A 20,897-nucleotide genomic window follows, 5' to 3' on the forward strand; every position below is an offset into this window, starting at 1 on the left:
TGTTAATGACCTGCAAAGCCATGCTCACACTTGCTTTCTGTGTAAACTTTTTTCCCTTTTTTTCTGCTTTTGATACACTCACGACACTTAACTCTGACAGCTGGGAAATCAGGGTTCTTGGTTGTTGTTTGAAAGTTCCAGCAAATGAAACTAAATGTCAATATATATACCTGTATTCACACACACACACACACACACACACACACACACACACAAACATCACTGCTATGAGTCCCAAAAGAGCTATGCTTTACATCAAACTAATCTGGTGTTACATTAGGGTGTGTCCTATGGAAATGCAACCGAGGGCGAACGCCAAACTAAGCGGCAGGAGAAACTCTCAGCAAGCCAGGGACTCCTTCAATGAGCTGCACTGTACAAATCCCATTGGAGAGCAACTTGACAACAATACTGACAATACTCCATTACTATTACTTCTGATTTTTTGTTTTTATTTTTTGGTTTTTGGGTGGTTTTGGTTTTTTGGGGTTTTTTTGTTTGTTTATTTGTTTTTGTTTTTTTTTTCTTTTTTTTTTTTTTTTTTTTTTACTAAAACACCACGTTGGACACAGCGGACACCATCACAGGGTGACACTACAGAGACAGCAGTTAGCTAATCAGCCCTCAAGATCAAGATCTCATCCCGACTGTGAGAATTTCTGCCTTTCTTAGGTGCCGTAAGAGGTCAACTGACTTCTTCCAGCCTCAGTTTTCACATGTGAGAACCAGAACTCATAACACACGTCTGCCTCGCTGTGCTCTAAAAACGGAAACTCGCTGTGAAAAGAAGGAATGTAAAACACTAGGAGAAGAATAAACTAGATTCCCTGACCTGATTATTGGTGAGAGCCTTGTAAAACTAGAATGACTACTTCTTCCGATTCCATACATGCCACCTGGCCATCAAGCTGGCTGATCATCAACAGCGCAGACTGGATAACCACTCCTCCTGGAGCTTTAAAGCAATAGGAGCTTTAAAGTTTAGTCATGGGGTAGTTTCCCATCATTTACGTTGTGACCTGCTAAGAAACTTCATGCATCGCCATAAAAGTAGATGTAAGAAAAATTATGAATTTAGAACCTTAAAAAAATGTTCAAAGACCGGTGAGAGGACTCACAGGGCCAAAGGGTCTGCTGCCAAGCCTGAAAGCCTTAGTTTGATACCTGCGATACACACAGTGGATAGCAGAAGCTGCCCTTGTCTGTGACCTTGCCATCCATACGGTGGCATGTGCACACATGTGTACATGTTAGATAATAATTTATTTTTAAAAAATTAAATCTTAAAAACAGTCAGCTGCAAGTACAGAAGAGCTTAAAACTGATACGGAGGTGGGTATCCAAACATTGGGAATGAGCTAACCCAGAAACAGATGAATCACGAGATAAGTTTCATCTCCTAGGCCAGAACACAATACAGATCAATTTTATAGCCTTCTGTCTGAATTGTCTATCTCAGATCCTTAACTTCCAGATTCTTTTTCTAAACCTGCTTAACTGTGTGTGCTTCCAATAGCCATCAAGGCACATACTGTCATCCCTGACACCAAAGACTGTCAGCAAACTCAACACGGACACTAATGATCTCAGGCAACAATGCCCATTCTCCTATCAAAGACAGCCGTATTCCAGAAGAAAAAGTCTAAACGTTCTATGAAAAGAATCACTCTAAAACACAAGAAGGGATTCTAAGATGTTAGGATCACTAAGATCTGCTGCTTCCTTGAAGGTTATCGTATTGGTAGATTTCAGACTCAAAACTGTCAAGCACTGTAACCTTCTTCCTTCTCCCCCAGGTCGCTCCAGTTCTATTCTAGTACTGTCAAGTAATGATGGCTGCTGTCATTATTTTTATACTATAGCTGGCACCTGGTGTACAGATGCTCTTCATCTTAGAATAGTCACCGAGCCCACTAAACTGATGATTGGTTCCTTATAGTGATGCTGACCCCTTTCATGAAGGCAGGGTAAGTGGGCTATCATACCTTACTGGAGTTACACATAGATGCTTCTTTCTTGCTACCAGACACTATTCTATCCTATCAGAAATGTTCTCACACTAACTTCTAGCTTTAATACTTCCAATCCAAACTTTAATTCCGTCCACGTTTGGAAGAAGTAGCCTCACAAGAAATATATCTGAATATATTCTTTCAAGGCAGAGAACATGTTATTTCCATTTATTTAAGGTAGCAGCATATGTTAATGGATAAAGGGGCAAGTGGTGCTGGCTCCCATACAAAACTTATTCCAAGTTTCAAACATCAGAGTGACCAGTTATAGATCTCTGTTCTCATTAACAGACAGGAGTCTTTCTCAAACTCTATTTGCTTTGGCACTCTAAAATGCTGATGATTCTCCTAGATCAACCAGGGAGGAAAACTGGGTATCTTCCCCATCTAACACCTAAGTGGGTAACCTAGATACTGTAAATAGAGGCTACATAAAGGATGCAACAGACAGCTCTGAAGTCAAAGCCAAAATATTTAACCAGCAACTCTGAAAACACGTAGCACTCAGCCAAAAATTGTGCGAACATGGAATTGCCACAGGCTAGAAAATTAAAAAAAAAAAAAGCCCACACAATTACCAAACTTCAGTTTACTGTTCTTGGGTGAGAAAAGACCCTTGTGGAAGCAAAGAAAGAATAGCTACTTATCTGTTCAAATTAACCATTTCTATACTTTGCAATGTTTATTTTAAAAGGGAAGGGGAATGTCTTCTTGGTTGAAGCAATAAGAAAAGGTCGATGACAGAGTGCCAACCAAGTAGGCGAGCATTTTCTTGCTAATTTTCTGGTGGTGACTACAGAGGACAGGCTAGTCCAATCAATAGCTACTCTGTTTTACATACTTGGTTTTTAACAGTAGGTAAAGAATAACTAGAATAGCATAGAAGTCCCACGTACACGAAACTTAACCTACTAGACATTTTTATGGAAAAGTTGCTTCTTGAAAATGAAACCATGGTCTATCAAAGTACTAACAATATTAAATATTAAAGTGAAAAATCTCTATGTACTATTACAATAATATGACTTTTCTCAAATCAACAAGCAAAAAAAAAAAAAAAAAAAAAACCAAGGTGCTACAAATCCATTACAAGAGATTAACAACATAATTCAGTATGAATCACTCAACAACACCAGTATTTTTTTTCCTTTCTACATCATAGAGGCCTGCTTTAAGAATGAAATTTCCTGAATACGTTTTTCCCATTCATAAAAAGAAAGAAAACTTTTACATGAAGTCAGATAGCTCAATCAGAATTTCAAGCCAATGGCTAAAATCACTGGAAAGTGAAGACAATGCAGAATGTATCCAAGAGTCAGCTAGAACTCAGAAGTCTTCACTAATTATAAAGTTTCTAACTTTACAATAACCTAAGTCAGGCTAGAAGAGAGACCACCAGGAAAGAGGTTCTCTCAGATAACCAGAACTGACTGAAGAATATGCTTGTAATTAAGTAGCTTATTCAGTTTTCTCCAGTTGTTAAATCTTCAAAGAGGAAATGTCTCCTTCATCACCCAAAAAGAAAAGCTGTAAGTTAAACTAAACTTAACATAAACCATACCCTTTCTATTTAAGACTACGACATAAACCCAAAGTACAAAGGACTCAACACCTCAGGCTTGTTCTGAGGAAGAGTGGCAGACCACTTGCACTGAATTAGCTAATCTGATAAGACATTTTAATTAAAAGACAAACTCAACAAATAAAAGCACCCTGTCCTCTCACACTGGCAGCACAGCTTTTTGTCACACTCAACATCACATATGACACTCCATGTCACAAACGCTAAAAGCCAAACTGTCATTCCTGCAAGCCCAAAAACATCCATCCCAATCTTCTTTTTTTGCCCCCTTCTGGATAGTGTAAAACAAAATGCTTTTTTAAAGAAATGGACGCAAAGGAGTTCCGCCAATTTTCAATGACATCTCACTTCAAATCCTCTGAAGGAGAAACTTTTACATTGCTTTTCCTTTCTAAGAAAGCAAGTAATACTTCAATTTTACCACTGATGTTTTAGCTTTTTCCTACCAAGGCAAGCAGCAAAACATTCTTTCTTCTACTTCTTTTTTTTTTGTTCCTTTTTTTTTTTAAATAACCACGAAGAGTCCTTTGGTAATGCCACATTGCTCTAATTTTTTTTTTTATCAAGCAACAAACCTAGACGTGACCCTCGAATTGAAAACAATCATCAACAAGGCTAACATTTCTTACCCGGTACAGGTAGGCACCAGCTAGCATACGCCACCTTGGGACAGTTCAGACTAGTAAGTAGGCTCATGTTTTATGATACCAGAATGAACGGAAATAAATCTGTGTTGCTCTTTTCTTAGTAAAAGCTACAGCAGTACCTCTGTCCCAGAGTGAGCAGACCTCACAGACCTGACACAGCCGAACCTCTCACTTGAGAATTAAAAAAAATAATAATAATAATCGTAAAATGAAGACTCACTGCTTGTCATGTGACCTGGCGAGGCGTGCTGTCCATTGGGTGTGCTTGAAGTGAGGTCAATGGCCATGGTGGCCTGCTCCCCTTCAGGTGAAAGCTCATTGTCACCTGCTTTCAAAAAAGACATTCTTTTGGTTTCTGTTCATTGTCACGGAACATCTAATAACTCAGACTGCCTCACATTCAGATGGCATGCAGAACCCAATGCTCAAGAAACATGCTTCTTTTTTAAGAGAGAGAGAGAGAGAGAGAGAGAGAGAGAGAGAGAGAGAGAGAAACTACAAGGAAATGAAATACACAGTGAATGAATGAGATGCAGGGAAACACACACATTCACACACCTAGTCCATAATAAAAAAGCGAACAAACTTGATTATCATAACACTCTTACAGGTCAATGTCAATAAAGACCATCTGAGGTCCGAAATCATTGTAGTCAAAACAGTAAGAGGGGGTTTTTTTGTTTTTTGTTTTGTTTTTTTTAAATAATCCAATTTAATCAATATGAAGTACTTAAAGTGAATAAAAAAATGTTTGCTGGATGGTTCCAATGAGCTTGCTTAAAAAAAAAAAAAGCTGGACTTAAGCTAATTCTTTCACATTATATGTCTGGGAAAATTAGCCTACTTAGCAGTAAATCTTTAGTATATCCCCCCACTAGAAGAAGTAACTATAACTGGTGTATTCTAAATTTAAATTAAACGGGAAAAACAATCAAATAAGAAAGTAAAGATCTGCTTGCTACAAGCATTAAATAAAGTCCTTTCTGAAATAAGCAGATTTCTATCTCCCCCTCTTATTCTGCTTCTGGTAATACTTCCTCCTACTCCTTACGAGGTGAAATGGTGAATAGCAAATAAAACTAGAGAACTCGTACTAAAACCCCATGGCTCAGGAACTCACACACAGGTAACATGAAGCGCACTTGATTAGCCACAACAAATTAATGAAAATGAATACTCACACGTTATGTAGCCATCAATTCCGTCCGTTTCCATAGTCAAAGTGCAGTGCTGTAAAACAAAAGATTGCAACCTTTACCCAGGGATTCCTCCCCGCATCTGCCATTAAATTCTTAACTTATTTCAAGCCCCAAGCACTTAGTCCATGTCGCTCCTGCAACCTGTGCCCAAGAAACATACTACAGTGTACTGTGCGTGCTCATTTGCAAGTCATTGAACTCTCTGCAAATGATCTGATTCCTGCTGGAGATAGGATCGGGACGCTAAGTGTCCTGCAAGATGGGCTGTAGCAAGAGAAGGCTCTCTTAATCAAAATTTACCTGTTTGATTGGGGGGAAAAATAGGAGGGGGGTAATCTTGAATTTGCCAATTTTAACTGCAAGCTAACTATTTTAGCAGTCAGTACTTCCCACAATCGCCCTGCAGTTTGACTACTTCCCTAGTATACAGACAGCTCTATTCACAATTGTTGCAAGTTGGTTCATCATGTTCTGATGGGGGGGGGGGGGGGCAGAGAACAAACAAAACATAAGAAAACAAAACAAAAACAAAAACACTTAGTACTAGACTGCATCCTGAAGACGTTTGCAGCAGTTGGCCAACTCTGGCTTGTATTGAAATTTTAGCCTACCCCAAATTCTGTGTAAGCACCTGTTCAACGTACCCTAATTTCCTGCCAGACTATGGCTGGAGACAAATGCCAAGCCTACTTAAGACATTCGGATTTCCAACGTTTCAGAAACTTTGGGCTGTGCACAAGGGGATCTATTTTTTTCCTCCCCCAAGTATGAGGAATGATTTTCATGCATCAATAGCACAAAACAGCACTTAATCCCCAGAAACAAAAGTAAATTGTATGAGACAACACCCCCTAGCTTTGATTCACATAATGAGAAGATCGATAATCTAACTGCATTCTTTGAAGGAAAAAGTTAAAGAATTGACAAGTCCTGAAAAGATTTTTACTTATTTTTCCCCCTTTGGCCCGGGTCCTTTTTGCCTTTAGTTTCAAAACTCTCACAGCACCAGCAGCTAAATTATTCACAATGAGCCATTTCTGTATTGATCGCCAAGTATATTTAGCCCTGGCTCCTGGAATTTCTCCATTACTTACTGGAAAACAGGCAGCTTCACTTCTTGTCTCCAAAACCACTTCCCTTCTCCCTCCCCTCCCCTTCACCACCAGCCTCCCTCCCCCCTCCAACCCCCCAAAAACTTTTCTTTCTTTCTTTATGGAATAATCAGATCAAATTCTCAGTAACGACATAGCAGTTAAATTCCGACCTGCTCTACTCTTATCAAATTCTTTCAATTAGGTTACGTAAGGTTTCAAAGAAAGGGATCCGTAAAGTTTAGAGGGGAGCAGTTTCTACCGAGATCTTAGAAATGAGTCTATCTCTTTAAAAATGTACACATTTAACACACATACTAAAAAGAAGCGTCAGTTAGAAGCAAAAGAAGTCTGCCCCAACAGTGAAAGGGTTATTAAACCCTCAGTGAAGGAAAAGGAAGAAAAAGAAAAAGGAGAGAGAAACGAAATGTACATACAAAAGAAATTGTCCTTTGATTAAAAAACATTCATCACCATTTCCAGCTCTGTCGGGAGATCCCAGCTTCTTCTAACCCCTCAAAGAGGAGGTGACAATGTCGGGCTGAAGAGAAACGAAGAAAGAAAGAAAGAAGTTTTTTGTGTCCCCCCCCCCCTTCCCTCCCTGGCCCCTTCCAGGCCAAGCCCCCTGCAGAGTTGAAGGCGAGGAGGAGGGAAAGCACTTTACAGGTGGGTCATTCCAAGACCAAATCCAGCAAACAGATCGGCTGATAAACAAAACCAAGAAATGAGAGAGAAGGAACACTCCCCCCAACCTCCTCCTCCTCCTTCTCCTCCTCCTCGTCCTCCTCCTCCCCCGCCCCCGCCCCCTCGTCCCTTTGGGATGGTCTAATAGGAAAAGTCACTCAGGAATGGCACCACGTACTTTCAGGAAAGAGGAAAAAAAGAGAGAGAGGGAGAGGGAGGGAGAGAAAGAGAGAGTGAGAGGTCAGTCAGTGCTACAGCAATGCGATTAACAAGAAGAGAAAAAACTTGATCCACCGGTTCCTTAAGAATCGACCAAAAGCTAAGACAAGAAAACTGAAAGAAAAAGGGGAGGGGGGGTACGAAGGGAGGGACAGTCAGGCAGAACCCAGCAAGGAACCTAGGCCAACTTCACAGGACTGTTTTGTGGCCTCTGGCAAGATAGGAAAAAAAAAAGGGAAAAAGAAATTAAATCTTCATTCCATCTCCTTCGTCCATACCAGAACCTGTCAAAGCGATTTAACTGCTGCTTTTATACATGTGTCACACCAGATTTTTTTATTAGTATTATTTTTGTTTTGTTTTGTTTTCAATCCCAACAGTATAATACCCTCTATCTAGACAGCTGCAATCAATGCCAGGTTATCCAATCTTTCTTCTTGGAATTCAAGTTAAAACAAAGCAAAACCAAGTCCAAATCCATGACAGCTATAGAGATGAGAACTGATTAATCCATTAACATCCCAGAAGCAGATTACAAGGAGGGGACGATACATTAAGGCAAAGGACATCATCTTCAACGAAATTCCCTGAGCGTCCTTTAAAGAAATCATTTCCCTAATCAGAGCCACAACCCATCCCTCCCCAAAGAAAAGCGTCTATATTATTATTATTATCACTGGTTAACAGCAACAAGTCATTCGATCACACCACACTGTTAAACAAGATTCCATATCATTACACTTAACTTTGAAAACACTCCCCCCCTTTGCAAACCATACACAAATTGATAGATAATCTATGAATCAGAAGACAAATAAAACAAGAGCTGTTCTTCCCCACGCAAAAAGCCAAGCGGAGATTTACCTCAGCAGTGCATGCAGTAAAATAATCCCATCACCCTTTTGTTTGTGTTTACTGTTAGTGTGTCCTCTCCCTCTCTCTCTTTCTTTCTTTCCTGTGCCTAACGTGTGTTTGTGCACTGCAGTTGGTGGTGGAAACTAAGGCAGTGGATCTGTAGCTAAGGGTAATCCTGTTTTTACTTCCTCCATCTTCAGCGAGGAGCAGGGTTAGCCCGGGACAGCTGGTCAAACCCCGAGAAACCGATCCGGCGGAGCCCGAGCACATCTCCCCCGCCGGCCGGGCTCGCGCAGACGCCCGCGGGCGGAGGGCGGGCAGCGGCGGTGGTGGCGGCGGCGGCGCGCGCGGGCTGGCGGAGACGCGCGCGCGGAGGGAGTGAGGTGGGGGTGTCGTATGCGAGCGCCCGGGTCCGTGAGAGTCACGGAGCGAGCGAGCGAGCGAGCGCGCGGGCGGGCGGGAGGGGCGGGAGCGCGTGTCTGCGCGCTCGGCCGCTCGCTCGGCGCGCTCGGCAATCGATTACAGGACAAGTGCCGCGCGGCTCCGCGCCTCCTCCGCGCCCCGCGCGCCCCCCGCGCCGGCTCCGCCCCTCTCCCCGCTCCCCGCGCCCAGCTCACGTTCTCCGCTGGCCGCGCGGGAGGGACGGTCGCGGGCTCCTCCAGCTCATGTCGGCCGCGGGAAGTTTTCTATCTGGCCCGGCACCTCCCCAGAATCCCGGCTCCCGGCACCCGGAGGACCTGGGACACTGAGCCGGGCAGAGGGGCCCTCGCGAGTGCGCTGGGAGACCAGGGAGCAAGCGCCACTGTCCCCATTGTGAAAGTGCTTTCCAGTGCAAGTTTAAAATTAGAGTGTTTACTTGCTGTTTATATCTGCCTCCGTCTCGGCGTGTGCCACATCCACCCGAGTCTTCAAAGGAACCGTGAGGGTCGAAAAAAGTTGTCAGCCTGGAAGTGTAGCCTAGCCTTATGCCAATCAAGACGTTTGGTTTGCCCGGGGTGGGGGAAGAGTATAGGAATCGTCCTGAGAAAAACAAATGCATGCTCAATCTACAAATAGCAGCATTTACTATCTTTCTTGACCACAGAAAAAGGAATAGAGACTTCTATAATTAAAGGGAAAAGGAAAATGAAAGGAGCTGGAAATACTGAACTGTGTAGTCTGGGTGGTTTAAGTTTGAAATCACATGAAATTATCAGGAGTGCCAAACAACATTTCTGAGAAATTGTATCGCAAATTGTGTAGAAAATCAATGCTGAACGAGGAGCGGGCGCTGTGCCTCCCACTCCTTTAAAGAATCCCAGAAAGAGGTGCTGAGAGTTTTCTCCCTTTCCCCTTTTCCGTGGAAGCAAGCCATATGACACATTGAAAATAAAATCAACTTTCACCTTAAGCACCACTCTGCCCTGTGTTTAGATTTTGGTGTGAGCAAAGCTTCACAGTGCTACACAATGGATATCCTAATAACGTCTAATGTATTTATTTTTCCTTTTTAAGACCATATTATATCTATTGCAGTTATTAAGCAATTATACTTGTAGGCTCGGTTAATATGTCTTAATTATAGAAAGTGATGGTTTAAAGCAAACAAGATAAACCATGTCATTGGGGGTAAACCACTTGTGCTCAGGTTTTCAATAATTCCTGACGATTTTTTTTAAGTTGCAATATATGTAAATTGTTAAGACTAACCTTTTAACCTACTTGTCAGCTATCCGAATACAATGTTTTCCCCCTTAAAGTTAGATTTGGAAAGGTCAAACTAAAGAGAATCTAGGAGTCGTTCTAATCAATTCAACAGACAGCAAATTCAGAAAGCTGGCAGAAAGTGTGACTCTATAGTATAGAAAAGGTGACATACTCTGAAGTGTGAAAGAAGTTCTCTAAGTGTTCCTTCCCACTTGAAGTTTCAGTATTTCGAGTATCTACAAAGTCATAGTGGTCCTTAGAAAAGACTTAAACATTCAGTACTAAAAGGAAAAGTCTTCCTAGATAAAAGCAACGGGATCCACCTGCAGAAGACGATTCACTGTGAGATCTGGAGGAGCCATCCTCAAGTTACCAAACTACCATAGTTGATAAGGTCCTTGCACCTAGCTGACCACTGCTTGATTTAGATCCCTCAAGCTTATCCATTACTGACTTGCTGTCATTGGTTCCCTGGCCACCAGAGGCACACCCTCTCCCTCTAGTGGTTAAACCTTCGGACAGTTTACTAGCAGCCACAGTCTTCCCGCAAGAGTGAGCTATTTAGGCAGGGACTAATGAAGCCCAATTTTTACAGGGGGACATTTTAAAGAGTGAGAATTAGGTCATTTTTTTAAACATCCCATGCTCCTTTCTCATTTACAGACCACAATGAATTCTGGTTTCTGAAGAAGTTGGGAATGTGTTTACAAGCTAAATTGAGTAGTTCCTTTTCATACCTCTGAAGTCTCATCTTGGTAGTCTGACTCATAATCTAACTCATTCATGAGAAAGTGACCACATGTAAACTGTAGGGATTCACATTGGTCAAGATTTCCCTCTAAAATATTTTGATGGTGGTTAAAGAATGAATTTACTTATGCCCTTAGCCATAGCTGTTTTGCCCACAATTTGTTAAGCATTTACATGCTTGAACCGTGCAAGAAAAGATGCCACCAGGAGAATAGAGTTCTGCTTATCTGGTTGGAAAGTGGAATCTTCACTTGGGGGACAGGTTTGACAACTGAGCAAAGCATTCCTTTCCTCTGCTGTTTCTCCAATTGCCATCCCCTCATTCTCGCTGTTCAAACTGTGGAAGCTGGTCCTTCCCACCATAGTTCTAGAACCTGCCATATTTCCTATACAACATGGTTGTAGATATTACACTTACATATTGGCTCGCCAACTAGAATGTACTTTTGGGTTTTGGTTGCTTTTTTTTTTCTTATTTGCTTGTTTGATTCATTTTTTGTTTTCAAGACAGGGTTTCTCTGTGTATCTCTGGCTGTCCTGGAACCTATTGAAGACCAGGCTGGCTTCTGAGATTCCCATGCCTAGGCCTCCCCAGTGCTGGGATTTAAGGCATGTTCTACCAATGCCTGGCCAGAGCTCACTCTTGTAATAAGCAGAGAATATGTCTTTTATGTAGTTCAATATCTTCTCAGACCCAGCACACAGTTTGGCACCAAATTTATAATAAACACTTACTGACTGGTTGAGTAAAGGGGAGAGCACATACCTTCTTCCATGTGTTAAGCTATTATCAAGGAACAAAAATAACAAATATAAATTCTGATTCCCTAATGAACTGGGTCAGCAATTAGCTTGTAAGTCATGTTACAGGTGTCCTTAGTGTGTTAGGTCTGGCTTATCTACATGAAGGCTGTTGGTGTCTTCCTAGATATTATCAAATAGATTGAAAAATACCAACAGTAAAGGGAGCTAAATTGCATACAAAAGTGCAAAATTCTGTATAAATGTAGTCTCAATTAAAATGCACTTCCACGATTTGTCACCTTCAGAACAAATTGCTTCTCCCTGACAAGTCAGGAAACCAGGTGACTAGCCAGTGCAGGCCATTTAATTTTATAACCACAGACTTTAATTAGCAAAAAAAGAAAACTTTAAAAGGCACTGTGGCAAAAAGACACATTATAAAATAAGATCTTCTTTTTCTCCCTTGAATGGTTTGTGTTACTTGTTTTCGCTTTAAAAACAATTCCCTTTAAAGAAACTTGGAAAGAAATCTCATTTTCATCTTGTTTTGCTCAGGAATTGAATCTACATTTTTAAGTTTTGGTTTTATTTTCAGGATGTTTGTGGGAGGACAAATTAGAGAACTGTAATTCTTATATAATAACAAGAATTTTAACACTATATGTACATTTTGTTTTGATGGTTTTGTGGTTCATGATGTAATCGGAGTATGTTAGAATACAGCCTCTAGGAAAACAGAATTTAAAACTGTGCATATAAATGGCTTCTGATAATATTATCTTTATAAGCAGGAGAAGGAATGATGCTGTTTCTATCTCTCCACTAGTTCCACTGAAGAAGTAGGAAGCTAGAAATAGAATGTTTTCATTGAGCCTCTAATTTTGTTTCTGGCTTCCCAGAGTTTCAAAGAAAACACTCTAAGATCCCAAATCCCGTTCCTAAACCAACATACTGGTACCTGCCAGCTTTGTCTCTCCAGGTATACGAAGAATCTACAGTCTGGTTGCTTGACCTGTGAGGTCTAAATCAGAAGTGTGTTCCCACCCTCTCTATATTAAACACTGTCCTTTTAACACGCTTAAAGAGTATCACTTTGCTGTTAGAGATAAGACACTTGTTCAAATACCCACATCCCTAGAAAAGATTACATGATGAATTTACACTTTGAAACAGTTCTACTAGGGAGCATGCTCATGTCCTACAGCAGATGAGGGACTAAGACTGTCCCAGATGAGAGCTATGAATTGAGAGACAGACAAAGAAGGTGAGGACGTCACAGGTTTCTGAATATAAATGGAAGCGTGTATTTTTAAAGATATCATTATAACCCATCATAATTGCTTTAAAAAAGCAAATGTGTTCTGCATTTGAAAAAAAATAGAGCCTTCTATTTGAACAAAATTGGAGCTGCAAGTTACAATAAATGGTACCTTGAAAAAAACCAACACTAAGAATCATTAGAAAGTAATTCTAAGAAACCCAAGATGTTAGCACACAAAAACCTACAGTAAAGTCGTTGAGATGCCCAATAAAGTATTGGTACCAGGAGACACGAACACCAGTTCTCAGGAATGTATTTCAGGAATTGAGGAGAGCAGTAAGGCGGGAGTGGGGGGTGGGGGAGGGAATCTAGTGAGCATGAACACTGATTTCATTAGACACAGGTTAAAAACCAAAACAAAAACCACCCTCAAAAGCCCAGAATAGATTTAGCAACTAAAGTCGAAAGGTGGGAAACTTTAGTTTGCCAGGAATGGGATGAAAAACCCAAAATGATCTTTTAATTGTGAAATTTGGGGGGAAGGTACCAGGAACTGTAGAGAAAAGGCTGGATAATGCCTGAGAGGTTACACTTCGAAGGAAGCATCTGATAGTCAAGCCAGTCTCAGCCGCCAACGCATCCTGTCTTTTTAGATCCGTAAAAAGACCGTGGGAGTCCCTGTCCTGCGACCTCAAGGAGCTTCTTTAACTTCACAGCCAACGTCGTTCACAGTGGTACAGTCTCATTTCTCACTTTACCAACCTCACTCAAAAGAAAGGGAAGCCAGGAATGTATTGCCAGGGTCTCAGCCTTCCCTCTTTAATGGTCAGATGGGCACAACCTTAGTAATTAAGAGCCTTCGGGGGTATAGAACTGGGGAGCCATTTGTTGTTGGACAATTCTGCCCAGCAGTGCACACTATGAAAAGGGTATCTTACTCAAAGAAAGGTCATCTGCTGGTAGGTAGAGTCAAATGTCACCTCCACCCAATCTTCAAGACTGTGGTTTAGAGAAAGGTCAGCTTAATAGAGAAGCTAGCGTTCCATACTGATCTGGGTGTCTTAAGACATGACATAGAGGGACAATAACACCGTCAGTACCTTTCCCCAGCAGCTACGCTGAACCTTCAAAGAGTTGTTAGCATTTGATGTCATGGTAATGCGCTATATACACCTGGGGAAATCCCAGTAAGCTAGACACCTGGGGGAAGCCCAGTAGACTATCGCTAAAGGGCCTATCAACTGTGATCCAGAAACTTCTACACATGGTGAGCTGATTTGTTTTAAGTGTGATATTGTTGAGAAATAAAAAAAAAACATATGAAGAATCTTTAGCATTTTATTTATGAGACCTGTTCTTGTCATAGAGTGCTAGTTGTCTTAGAACTCAGTATTGTAGACCAATCTGACTTGTGATTGTCAGTGATTCTCCAGCTCGTGCATCTCAAGTGCTGGGATTATAGGGGTCCACTGGCATGGCGTCTAGCACCCTGGACTTACAATACAGCGTGATGCGAAAAGCTGGAGTATCAGTTTAACTAGAAAGGCCACATACACCATCACTGGTATAGACTTTTGTTTTCTGCCAGGTACCATGGTAAAGAAAGCACATTCTGTGTATCACCTCATTTAAAACCCACTGTCACTTATAATGTAGTACATTCCTTATTTCCCACATGAAGTTGAAGCTTGGACATTTAATTGAGTTTTCCTGAGCTCTACCACCTTGGGTTAATAAACACCTCTGTTTGAACTCATCGTCATCGCTTCTCGGCCTTTTGGCTAAGATCAAGTGTTGAACTCATCATGCCTATAACTCCTACATTTTTAGTTAAACAAACTTGTTATTTTTTTTATTCATCTTGCCCTTTGAGTAACTGTCCAGTGAGTGGAGCAACCCAAAGCATCCTCAGACTGTGCAGTCAAAGTAGAACTGTGCCAACCCTAGTGCAAAGCTGCCTATGTGCTGTGTTACTACATAGATGTTCATGGCCAACCACCTTCTGAACAGCCGGATGGCATGGAAGACCCACGGGGAATAAAGGAAAGCAATAACCACCTCACCACGAGTTAGACTAATTACGATAAACACAAGAAAGAAACTTGGAACCCTGGGTCAGCAAGCACATCTGTACGCTTCACTTCAAAGGACATCATTTCTGATTCGCATTCCTGAGAAATGTGTGGACGATATTTCTCCCCGCTCTAGGTTTGCACCCACATGTGCGAAGGGTGAATGGATGGCCTATGTGATAACCATTGAGATTTTAAATTGTTATGGAATTATCAACTGATCCTTTGGATGTCTCAGGAAACACAAATTGCCTGTTTTAATGAAATCAGCTGTTAGTTTAAGGTCTATAAGTAAAGTTTGTAATATTCTAGTTTTTACCTCGCATTTGGTTTACAAATAGAATGATTACAAGCATAAAGAAATGTAACTACATGAATTTTTTTATATACAATCTTATCTATCTAAGGCTAGCCTTGAACTTACCATGTAGGTGAGGATGCTTCTGATCCTCCTGACATCCCTCCTGAGTACCAGGGTTGCACGTGTGTTCCCCGATGCCCAATATCACACAGTCCTGGGGATTGAACCAGGGCTTTAAAATTCTCCCAATGGAGCCACATGCCCAGTGCTTACATTCCTTTCAACTAAGCAGATAAAGGCAAATCAATGAATTTGAGGCTAGCCTGGTCTATGCCATTCATGACTACAGAGCAAAACCTTGTTTCAAAAAACAAAACAAGTAAAACAAGTTTCTACAAATTCTGCATATAAATTTTTTCTCAATAACATTTAGTACAATGTAGACTATAGGCTTTTTCATAGCAGGGTTTATTTTTAATTAACAATAAGATGAGACTTTAATTTGAACACAAAGATGCTACTAAGTAAGCTTATCAGTGCTATAGGGGGAACATAGCTAAAATTTAGGAAATATAGAAGTGCCTGTTCTCATGCAGAAGAGCTACCCAAATATCTGGAAGTGATCAAGAGATAAATAATATGATTATATTTATTTGTTCATAACATTGTTTTATAAAATCTAATTTCTAGATGTTTGTGTTAGAGACTGAATATGTTACGTAAAATTGTTGACTATTTAGACAAAATCCTAGCAGCGTAATATGGGTGGAAGAGAGGTATTCTTTCAAGTCTGTGGAAACAGTTGTTTCGGAATTCCTGCTACAGAGTTGGACATTACAGGCTGTAAGCCCTGCTACCATTACAGTTTACCAAAAACCCTGTTGTTGAGTCTAAAAGTAATAGTAGCAATTACTGGATATTTTGACTTTCTATATGATTATTCTGTGAGAATAGAACATTCTTGAAAATCATTTATTTCTCCATAAATAAATGATGTTTATGGTGTTTTTACATCCATTTTCTATGGGTTTGAAAATTTATAGTTCTGCTTTCTAAGAACAGTGGAGTAATGTGACTTTCAATATGAGTTATTGTCACCCTTCATGGCTAATAGCCAAATCCTTGACCTTGGATCACACAAAGACTATGACATTCTAAGGTACCCCGTTAGATGATGGCCTCACCCTGTTGCCTGCTTTAGAACTTCAATGGATCCTTCAGCCCCTACCAACTCACTCTAGTGAAGGAGATTCATGAAGACCACAATATTTTTGAGATAGCCTTCCCAAATAGAGTGCAACTAGTGCTCAGAACTGTAAGGGGAAAGCCTAGCAAAGTTTAACATGGGAAAGGAGATGTGAGTGGAATGAAATGCTGGAATTAATTCTGATAGTGACAGACAAGTTAGTGCTTAAGGAGGGTGTAGGAAGGGAGGCGATGGAGGCCATAATAAAAATGATTGGCTTCACAATAGCAGACAAAGGTTTAACTAGAAGATCACGCAGGGCTAAAGGAACATGTGGTTGGTCGATTGTTTTTACTTTTAGAGCAACGCTTCATCATTTCCTAATACTGATATGAAAGTATTGACAGCAGTAAAGGGACTGAATGAAGGTAGCAGAAGACTGATCAAGAGGAGACGGTTGGGCAAGGACAGAGAAGACTCTGTTACACAAATGGCCTGGTTAGCTTCAGGTAAGAGAACATGCCTCTTGGGTTTGAAAAGAATGAGCAAAAATACAAGTTAGCTTGTTAATTTTCACAATGGAAACTCAAGAAAGAGTTTTAAGACGCCATCGATTATTTTTTTTACTAAGAATAAATGGAATAGCCATTAGAAGAATATGAAGGAGATTAAAAAGTTACAGAAAAAATTATAGTCAAAGACACAGCTAAAGCTGACACAAAGAAACCATAAATACGCACAGTAGTATAGTTACCTCTGAGAACACTGAACAGAGATAATCTGGAAAAGAATGATCCACTTATTGAAAACTAATACTTCTTCTAGATGGGGATCTAGAAGACATTGAATGAAAAAACTTCAGATGGATTCAAAGATGAATATCGGAGTAATGTGGCAAGGATAAGCTGCATAAAAGATACCAACAGACCCAGAACAGGGAAACAAAACAGAGGGGGGGCAGTCATAGACTCAGCAGGCAGGCCCTGATGAGCTTTTGCATAAGGGAATGGCAATAAAATATAGGGTTGTATAAAGGCCATGAACAAAGAATTGACATTTCTGATGAAAAGCAAGGCATCAGGAAGAAGAAAAAAAGGAGGAGGAGATGGAGAAGAGGAGGAGGAGAGGAGTAAAGAGAAGAGGAGGGGACAGGAGGAGAGGGGATGGGAGGGAAGGGAAAGGGAGGGGAGGGGAGAGGAGGGGAGGAAATACTGAACAGGTATGTTGAGGTTGGTAAGAACGAGGCTGGTATTAATAGTAAGAAGGATGTTTTGGGAAGGAGTAGTAGAAAATAATCGCCATCAGAGTAGCTGGGTCTTTAATGGAAGCGAACATCTCCCAAATTATCTAAAAATGTAAGGCAAGTTGATTCTATACTCTAATCCAGAGGGAGATGAATCACAGGAAATGGCTGTATGAGGGATGATTTTTAAGAGTTACTTTTCCATAAGTGGTCTCAATATATAGCTGTAGTCTTTCCATAATTACCGATACAGTTTAAAAGCACCTTGATTATTGTGTGAAGAAACCTGCTTGACCCAGTGAAAAGGGAATTGGCAGCTCAAAAAAGATCTGGTTCACTTAAGAAATAAAGTCCTTGTTGAAGAATGCGAGGATGTAGATCCTTTTTGTTTCATTTCTCTTGGGAGCCATCCCAAGAGTGTGGGGGTGGGGGATGCTACAGAGAAAGTGGTTCTCAAGATAAAGGAGGGGCCAGACAATATGGAAACAAAGATTTCAAAAGAATGACTTGACCTGAGCAGACACCCCTATATTGTATCTCTCTCCATCTCAATTTCCTTACTCCAATCTGGAGTCTGATGGATAGCCAGTCCATCTGAGGTTAAACATGCCAAGTATTATTTAAATCTTTACTTTATGGCTATAGCTATAGCAGTTATGGTACTCCAAGAAGCCAGAGTCAGTACAGAGAGCTTCATAACCATACATTCCCACAGAGTATACGTTTCCACGAATCACCGTGACCACATGGCAGTCACTGATTGGAATATCAACCTCCTAAAGCTGGCTTTGCCCTGGAACTTACATGTTAAGGATTCTTTGTTCGTTTAGGCAAGATTTGACTTTTTCTACCAATTCAACTCCATTACTGATTTTTTAAATTAGATTAAAAAGTGAGGCAACTGAAAACCTCTGGATCCTCACATCACTAGATTTTCCAATCATTGTATACTAAGAGCTAATGACAAAAGGATTATCGTGCTTAAATCACACGAAAATAGAAAAGGCAAGTAGAGATGAATGCCGTTGTTAAACACTAAAATATTCTTAGGACTCTAGTTCCATCCATAGGCAATTTTAAGTCCAATCTATCATGCAGTCATGATGTGTGACTTTTCCAGAATGGTGTTAATAAATATCTGTGCACTGCAGAAGGAGAGCATGCACAGACCAAAGAAAGGATTCAATCCAAGTAGAGCTCAGTGAACCACCAAAAATTTGCTGAGCTTGTGTTTAAGAGCATTGGTATCTAAGGGGTAACTACACCATTGGAGAATCCCATCCCAGCACAGATAAGGCATGAAAAGGAGCCCTAATGTCGTCCCAACCCCATCAGCTGTTTTTTTCTTACCTTGGGGAGATTGAGTGTGATGATCTCCTACAGAACTCATGGAAGGTTCATGAGCTCCCTGCTTCCTGCCACAGAGTCTTGAATTCCTGAGAGTCTCCTTCCGGTAGTCACAGATATTTTAGAGGGTTTCTTTGTGCCACAGTCATGGTTGTCCTGAAACTCACTCTATGGACCAGGTTGGCTTCGAACTCACAGAGACTCACCCACATCTGCCTTCTGAGTGCTGGAATTAAAGGCATGAGGCATCACACCAAACACATGATTTTCTTATAAAAGAAACGATCCTTTTCTGTTAAACATAGAGGACCCCATGAAAGCATCACCACAGATTTTCCTCTCAGCGGGACCAGGTAAATAACACACTTTAATGTAACTGAGATGCAAAGACCATGGCTGTAGCATATGAAAATATAAGTAAAGCCACTCTGTGAGCCACAGCCATTGTTCCAAAGCCATGGCATATAAGATAAAAATATGTACTTATATTTAAAATTCCAGTTATCAGATACACGTATAAGTTAAAATACTTGCTTATTTTTAAAAATCCCATTTACAGAAGTGCTGGGCATAAGAATCCTTTAATATAAGTTTGTAGCATCACTTCAGACTGTGACTTGCTTACTTAAAAATCCATATCCAGTTTCTTCTCAGTATTATCTCACAATAAGACATCAGCCGAGGAACCATAGTTCATATGCATGTTATCTGTTCCTAAGCAACCACATGTTTAATATATCCCTGACAGCATAGCAGCTACACAGCTACATCTTTCACTGTCTGAAAACTTTCTAAACTGCGCTACCCTTCTGTCCCAGATTCCCTCTCATTCCTTCTGTAATATCAAAAAATTTGAAGTGTTACAGTAGAGTGAAAATTATACATACAGAATAGCATTTTTCTATTCCCTAGCTAAACCTATCAGCGGGTTCTGTATTTATTGATTCATAGCCAGAATGTGGAGATAAACTGAAAAAAAATGAAGAAAAATATGTCAGCATAGGACAAAAATAATTTAAAAATAAACTTTTATTTCAGACATACATGCCTCTTCTGGTTCTCATGAAAATTATGAGCACGGTTTTATTTCCCATGGAGACCATGGGAGTATAACACAAGAGTTTAAAGCCAAGATGGTGCATAAATAAATTTGGCTCTACCATTATTGTTTATCACAATATGTAGATGTGATTTAGCATTTCATACTATATATCTGATACAATATCACATCTGTATACATAACATATAGCAGTACACACATATCTTCTATCTATCTATCTATCTATCTATCTATCATCTATCTATCTATCTCTCTTTCTTATACATAAAGCAGCATTACATAGATCTGTGAGGCAATGAGGTCATAAGTGTGTAAATAATAGCTGAGATGTAAAGTTCATTGCTGTAACGTATGGAAATCTAAGGAAGGCCATCCCATGAGGCAGAGGTGTATGTGATTTCATATTTGCATACATTTATTGTTTTTTGTCAACTATGTATATATAAAGTTGAGTGAAATGAACCAATTTTAAAAGGATGTTTAGATTAAAATTTTAATTAATCTAAAAACATGAGAAATAATAACTGTCACTTGCTTACATGTGGCAAATGTACCAAAGTAGAAAAGACATCATTCTGAGAATAACACTGACTTCAATGTAGGAGACAGAGACAGGAGGAGGGGTTGCATCTGTAAGTTTTACTTTTATAAAGAACAGTCCTAGGTGCCAAAGACCTCTGTACAAATTCTGACTCCTGTCCTTAACTATTTCATTCTGATGGGGTTGTTTCACTAATCTTAACCTTTCTCCTTCATGTGTGAAATAAAGGAAGGACGCTATCGCATGAACAGAGGACGGAGCTGGAAGGAGTGGGATTCTGTCAGAACATTGTGCCCATATAGTATGTCCCTTGTAATTGAAATGATCTGATTCCTCTTAATTAACCATCTCATTAGTTGCATAATTAAGGCTAAATAGAGACAAGACATCCTGAACCATTGAGTTTTATTTTCTACC

General features: G+C 40.3%; 1 protein-coding gene across 9 annotated transcripts in view; it reads right to left on the reverse strand.

The window, feature by feature from the left end:
• The window catches only part of Ikzf2 (IKAROS family zinc finger 2), a 144,469-nt gene extending 135,963 nt beyond the window's left edge, over positions 1 to 8,506 (reverse strand). Inside the window, 4 exon segments of one of the 9 annotated variants that reach the window (NM_001106916.2) lie at positions 4,462 to 4,566; positions 5,423 to 5,471; positions 6,969 to 7,072; positions 8,299 to 8,506. In NM_001106916.2, coding sequence (NP_001100386.2) covers positions 4,462 to 4,566; positions 5,423 to 5,456 — 139 coding nt within the window. In that variant the 5' untranslated portion in view covers positions 5,457 to 5,471; positions 6,969 to 7,072; positions 8,299 to 8,506. 9 annotated transcript variants of the gene reach the window in all.
• Positions 8,507 to 20,897: the final 12,391 nt, after the last annotated feature.

Source organism: Rattus norvegicus, chromosome 9, assembly GCF_021556685.1.
Source record: "Rattus norvegicus strain SHRSP/BbbUtx chromosome 9, alternate assembly SHRSP_T2T, whole genome shotgun sequence".
NCBI classification, from domain to species: Eukaryota; Metazoa; Chordata; class Mammalia; order Rodentia; family Muridae; genus Rattus; species Rattus norvegicus.